The following is a 7,058-nucleotide window of genomic DNA, read 5'->3' on the forward strand; positions in this document are numbered from 1 at the left end:
CATCACGCATCATTTCGCTGAACGAATTTAAAACGTTAATACACAGTTAGGAAATGGTTTACGCCGTGTCGTACTTCGATCTCGGTGCACTGGCGTGGCCTTAATTGTGGCTGCATACAGTCGCACGAGTAACGCTCCACACCACACACACACACACACACACACACACACACACACACACACACACACACACACAGCTGTGCTTACCGAGTAAAGACGCCTGTCCATGTTTTGCTACCACCCTCTCCTCGTCCTCCTCCTCCTCCTACTCCTCCTTCTCCTTGTCCTCCTATACAGGCATGCACTTCACACTACACAGGAGGAAGCCGGCACTCGCTGTGAGAATGAGGATGCTCGCGGCGGAATCCCGAGCGTGGCTTCTTCGGCGAAATGCTCGCAGCATCCATAGCGGTGCGCAGCGGTGGCTGCAATGGCGGCGCGCGTGCTTACCAGACGGAAGGGCGCAGCGCACAAGTAACGACCGAGTCAAAACAGCGCTGCGCTTACACGCGGGCTTCGAGCAACGTGGATCGCTGCCAAAATGTCACTGCGCCTTACATTCGAACTGTGTGTGTGTGTGTGTGTGTGTGTGTGTGTGTGTGTGTGTGTGTGTGTGTGTGTGTGTGTTAGACGTCGGGTCGTATTCCGGCAGCGTGTTGACGATAGAGCTTAGCGCCGGAGGAGCCGAGAGCGAATAATTTAAGGAGATGTAAAACTCGGAGGAAGCAAACGAGAATGAGAGAAATGTAAAAAGGAGAGGAGATAAAAAGATTGTGTGAGGGAGAGAGAGAGCGCGCGTGTGCGAAAAAGAAGAAAGGGGGATGGGAGAGTGACCGAGAGCGAGATAAATAGATAGATAGGTAGTGAGAGAGCGCGCGCGCGAGAGAGGGGGAGAACAAGAAGAGGAGAGAGATAGAGACAAAGAAAGAACACCGTGCGGTAAAGAGCATTAGACTGCAGATGGAGACTGGGAGCGTGGCATGCGGCCAAGAATAGCTCCCTGGTACAGATATAACTCCGGGACTATAGTAGTGCGCAGTGCGCTTGGGAATCCTAGAGCCTGTGAGTCACTCACTAGACGCTGCGTAAGCTAGCGTTAAATTCATACGCGTTGGCTCCCTACGTGAATACACGCTAATCATAACTCTTAACTCAATCCCTGTGTAGGACACATATTCGATCGGTTGCGAGGGTGTCGTAAAGCCAGCAATACATCAGCTAATAGAGATCATGATGAACAAAGATCGAAGACAAGAAAATATTAACTGCATTAATTGCATAAACAGCTTGTTTCTCTGTATAGATTCCAACTGCGTTTAATCGTATTTACATAGCTTTACAGTGCACTCATATATACAGACTTTACACGTATCACCGGTTAGGCGAGTTATATTACGTAATAATAATAATAATAATAATAATAATAATAATAATTCGTGGATGATGCTTGATGCGGGATCATCTAAATAATTGGCATAATTATAAATCAAGTTTTCATTTAATGTGATGAAGCTGCAATGTGTTTGTCGTTGTTGCTGCTATCACTGTCGTTGCTGTCGTTGCTGCCACCATCACCGTCGTTGTTGTCGTTGCTGCTATCACTGTCGTTGCTGTCGTTGCTGCCACCATCACCGCCGTTGCTGTCGTTGCTGCCACCATCACCGCCGTTGCTGTCGTTGCTGCCACCATCACCGCCGTTGCTGTCGTTGCTGCCACCATCACCGTCGTTGCTGTTGATGCTGCTGTTATCGCCGCCTTGCTGTTGTTGCTGCTGTTATCTCCGCCTTGCTGTTGTTGTTGTTGTTGTTGTTATAACCGTTGTTGATGTTGTTGTTGCCACCATCACCATCACCATCACCATCGCTGCTGTTGTTGCTGCTGTCATCACCGCCAATGGTTGATGCTGTTTTTATCATCGACGTCACCGCCGTTGCCGTTGCTGTGATAGTCATCGTTGTCGTCATGTTGTCGTCATCGTTGGTGTCATCGGGGCGCAGTCATGATCACGAAAACTCAAATCCGAGGAAAGCCTTGAGTCGGTTCGGTAGCGGCAGCTGGTCGATCATGTCGTGGTAGCGCCCCCTGGCGTAGCTCCTCAGCTCTCGCCTGATGAGCTGCCTCAGCGGTAGCGGGTTGCAGCAGCGCCGCAGCACGGCCTCTGTCACGTCGTCGGCTATCATTCGGTCGGCGACGACAACGCGCGTGTCGTACGCGTCGGCGACGCTCGCGATCAGCTCGAGTAGCGGCGGCGAGCGCGCGATATTCGTGATGACGTCGGCGCGCAGAACGCCCGTCAGGTCGGCGCCACTGCAGCGCGCGATCGACAGACGCGCGCCGTGGCGCAGCAGCAGCGCGACGAGCTCGTCGTCGTGGTCGTCGCCGTCGGCGCGGCTGTTGAAGTACTCAACGAGCGGCGTGCGCAGCATGGCGCCGCCGCCGTAGTCGCGACAGAGGTTCACGTCGGCGCCGCTCTCCAGCAGGAAGCGCGCGACGTCGACCTGGTTGTCGAGGCGCGCCGCGCAGGCGACGTGCAGCGGCGAACCGAAGGTGCGCGACATCGCGTTGACGTCGGCGCCGGCGCGCACGAGCAGCATCACCATGACGACGTCGTCGCGCAGTATCGCCATGTCGAGCGGCGACGGGTACTCGTAGTCGGCGACCATGTTGACGTCGGCGCCCTGCTTGATGAGCAGATTGACGACGGCGCCGTCGCCGCCAAGCACGGCGTAGTGCAGCGCCGTGCGCCGGTCCTGCCGCTTGGTGGCGCGCGCGTTCACGTCGGCGCCGTGAGAGAGCAGCACGAGCACGGATCGCATGCAGCGGCAGCATTTCATGAGCGGAGTGAGGCCGCTGCGGTCGTACGTGTTCGGGTAAGCGCCGTAGCTAAGCAGGACCTCGAGGAAGTCGTCGTCGTCTGGCTGTACGAGGCTCAGCTCACTGCCGAAGTAATACCTGCAGCGGGAGCACGATGTTAGAGAGAACGCGTGCGTGCGTGCGTGCGTGCGCGCGTGTGTGTGCGTGCGTGCGTGCGTGTGCGTGCGTGCGCGTGTGCGTGTGCGTGTGCGTGTGCGTGTGCATGTCTTTGTGTGTGTGTGTGCGCGCGCGTACGTTCGTTCGTGTGTGAAAGAAAGAGGAGGAGAAACAATATCTGTTGTCCGAGAGAGGTTGGAGAAAAGACACGATGGATGGACAAATACGGGTGAAAAGATATGAAGAATAAGATAAATATTGGAGAATATGCTAGAGAAAATGAAAGCGACATGTGTTGATGTAATATGTAATATATAATATATAGTATAATATATATATATATATCATCGTATAGAATTGCATCCAGGCCGCAGAAATTTTACCGCCATATCGAGTACTACCTTTTAATAATAAACAACTCCCTGAACCAAACTCTAGCCATACGTGTACGCGCACGCCACCATGGTGTTCGGATTGGCACCCTCCTGCAGGCAGCAGTTGGGCGACGCGGTAATGCGACGACCTTGATGGCCAGCCGCTAGCGGCTCTCGGGCTGGTCCACGTGACGGAAAGCAGTTCGCCTGGGTTCGGGTCGGCGAGAAGCAGACGCGCGCTCCGAACTCCAGCAGCGAGGCGCACATGATCAAAGTAAATACCTGAAGGCGAGGCAATGATGGGCAACGCGTTTAGTTGTGCACGCTCACGATAGCGACGCGCGGTTGTTTGTCTTGTGTTTGATTTTTTCTGCCACGGTCGCTCCAGATTGGTAACACCGCTAAGCGTCTGTAACAACCTAGCGTTTGTAATTGAATTTGCGTCTGTAAGCAACCCTAGCGTTCGTAAGGAATTTCAGCGTCTGTAACAACCTTAGCGTTGTTAATGAATTTAGCGTTCTGTAACAACCTTAGCACTTTGTAATGAATTTGGCGTCCTGAACAGCCTAGCGTTGTAATGAATGTTAGCGTCTTAACAACCCTAGCGTTTGTAATGAATGCGTCTTGTAACAACCCTAGCGTTTGCTTAATGAATTGGCGTCATGTAACAACCCCTAGCGTTTGTAATGATAATTTAGCCGTCGTGTAACCAACCTAGCGTTTTGCTAATGATATTAGCGTCTGTAACAACCCTAGCGTTGTTTATGAATTTAGCGTCTGTAACAAACCCTAGCGTTTGTAATGAAATTTACGTCTGTCACACAACCCTAGGCGTTTGTAATGAAGTCCCGTCGGGGTGGACACCGGTTTGTAACAACCCTAGCGTTTGTAATGAATTTACCCGTCTGTAACAACCCCCTACGTTTGTAAGAATTTTAGCGTCTGTAACAACGCCTAGTGTTGTAATGTAATTTAGGGTCTGCAAGCAACCCCTAGGCGTTTGTAATAAATTTAGGTCTGCGTAGACAATCCTAGCACTTTGTATGAATTTGGTCGGTCTGTAACAATCTAGCGTTTGGTAAGGAATTAGCGCTGTAACAACCTAGCGCTTTGTAAGAATTTAGCCGTCTGTAAAACCCCTAGCGTTCTGTAATGGAATTTAGCGTCTGTAACAACCCTAGCGATTTTGTAATGAATTTAGGGCCTGTAACAACCTTGAGGGCGTTTGGAATGATATTTAGCGTCTTGTAAACAACCCTAGCGTATTGTTAATGATTTAGAGTCGTCAACAACCGCTAGCGTTTGTAATGAATCTGGCGTCTGTAACAACCTAGTTATGTTGTAATGAATTTAGCTTCTGTTAACAACCCTAGCGTTTGTAAATGAATTTAGCGGCCTGTAACAACCTTAGCGTTTGTAATTGAATTAGGCGTCTGTAACAACCCTAGCGTTTGTAATGAAATTTGCGTCTTGAACCCTAAGTGTTTGATAAATTCGCAACCATTAGCGTGCTAGTAATTACCTCTGTATGATTAACCACAACCGCTAGTCGTTCTGTAACTGATATTTAAGTAGGCAAAAACTTTAGAGCATCCTAAAAATTCTTAAAAGAACTTAGGTGTGCAAAAACTCTCAAGCCTGGAATGCCCCACAGTCGTATTGAATTATACTGCTGGCGAACGCGGCTATCCATTAAGATATCAGATTCATCCGAAATAACAAAACATAATCTACAATACACTAAATTAGCCAACGACATTTATCACCGTCAGTTTTAAAGGCTGTCACAGCGCGTAAACTTCGCACTGTAACGCCCTCCCCGACGCGTGCGCCCTTACGTACGCGCACCTCGTCTGCGGCTGCCAGGTGGCATGGCCGGTTAGGCGACGTCGTCGTGAGTCGACAGCGCCACCATCGCACGAGGAAACATCGCGCGGCCTCGTCGCGTAGCGCTCGTAAACAGCGTAAGTGTAGCGGAATCAGCCCCTGGCCCGCACGGGACCGGTCGGAAGCGCGCCCCCGTGCGCCAGCAGATGGCGCAGGTCGTCTCATCGACGCGTGGTGCGCGATGCGTACCGCAGGCTGGCGCTGCATGTCACTGCCGACGCTCTTCGTCCGTCGCCGAAGCCGACGGGCGCACGCGCCGGCCGGAGCTCGTATCCGGAAGCTGCTAACGAGAGCAGAACCGGATAACTGTAACAATTGTAGTAATTTTTTAAACTTTAATGATGAACATAACCGGAGTAACTCTAAAGACGAGCAGACGTGTACGATACTGTAAGAAAGCAATGACTGGATAGTTGTAATGACGAAGCGGAGTTAGAACTGTACCAGAAAGTATCAGCGGGATATTTAATGAGGAGAGCCGGAGTAGATAACTGTAATGAAACGCATGACCGTAATAGTTGTAAATGAGAGAGGAGTTATATACTGTAAGAAAGATGACCGCGATATTGTAATGAGCAGCGGAGCCTAGATACGTAAGAAAGCATGACCGGATATTTGTAATGATGACGCAGCGGAGTTAGATCACTGTAAGAAGTATCAGCGGATAGTTGTAATGAGAGAGCGAGTTAGATCTGTAAAGAAAACGCATGACCGGATAGTTGTAATGAGGAGCGAGGTTAGAATACTGTAAGAAATGCATTGACCGGATAGTTTTAATGAGAGCAGGAGTTAGATTACTGTAGAAAGCTTATACCGCGATAGTTGATAATGAGAGCGGATAATACTTTAAGAAAAGCACATGACCGGATAGTTGTTAATGAAGAGGAGTTAGATACGCTAAGAAAGCCATGACCGCCGATAGTTGTTTATATGAGAGCGGAGTTATTATACTGTAAGAAAGATGACGATAGTTGTAATGAGAGAGAGTTATATACTGTAAGAAGCATGACCGATAGGTTGTAATGAGAAGCGGGCTAGATACTGTAAGAAACATGACCGGATAGTTTAATGAAGAGAGCGAGTTAGATACTGTAAAAAGCATGACCATAGAATGTAATGAGATCAGAGTTAGATACTGTAAGAAAGCATGACCGCGATAGCTTGTAATGAGAGAGCGGGAGTTAGCATACTGTAAGAAAGCATGAAAGCCGGATAGTGTAATGAGAGAGAGGAGATACTGTAGAAAGCATGAGCGGGATAGTTGTAAATGCAAGAGCGGAGTTAACGATATGTAAGAAAAGATGACCGATAGTGTACATGACAGAGGAGTTAATACTGTAAGAAAGCAATGACTGATAGTCCTGTAATGAGAGTCGGAGTTAGACGTACTGTAGAAAGCATGACCGGATAGTTGTTAACTGAGAGAAGGAGTGTAATACTGTAAGCAAGCATGACCGAAGTTGTAAATGAGAGAGGAGTTACATACTGCTAAGAAAGCATGACCTGCGATAGATTGCTAATGCAGAGAGGAGTTAATACTGTAACGAAAGCAGATGCCGCGATAGTTAGTAAAATCGAGAGAGGAGTTAGATACTGTAAGCAAGCATGACGAATAGTGTAATGATCAGACGAGTCTAGATACTGTAAAGAAAGCGATCCCGCGATAGAGGTAATGAGAGAGGAGTTAGTATACCTTTAAGAAAGGCATGACCGGCGCATATATGTAATGAGAGAGCGGAGTTTAGATACTGCTAAAAAAGCAGACCGGATTAGTTGTAATGAGAGAGGACGTTATGATACTGTAAGAAAAGCATGAACGCATGATTA

At 49.1% G+C, this 7,058-nt stretch overlaps 1 protein-coding gene across 1 annotated transcript in view; it reads right to left on the minus strand.

Moving 5' to 3' along the window:
- LOC106807532 (ankyrin-1-like) overlaps positions 1 to 410 on the minus strand; it is a 15,652-nt gene extending 15,242 nt beyond the window's left edge. Inside the window, exon 1 of the mRNA XM_014809899.1 lies at positions 208 to 410. Within this exon, the coding sequence (XP_014665385.1) occupies positions 208 to 228 (21 nt within the window). The 5' untranslated portion in view covers positions 229 to 410. The remainder of the gene's footprint in view (positions 1 to 207) is intronic.
- Between the last annotated feature and the right edge of the window lie 6,648 nt (positions 411 to 7,058).

This window comes from Priapulus caudatus, unplaced genomic scaffold (assembly GCF_000485595.1).
Source record: "Priapulus caudatus unplaced genomic scaffold, Priapulus_caudatus-5.0.1 Scaffold221, whole genome shotgun sequence".
In the NCBI taxonomy this organism is placed as follows: Eukaryota; Metazoa; Priapulida; class Priapulimorpha; order Priapulimorphida; family Priapulidae; genus Priapulus; species Priapulus caudatus.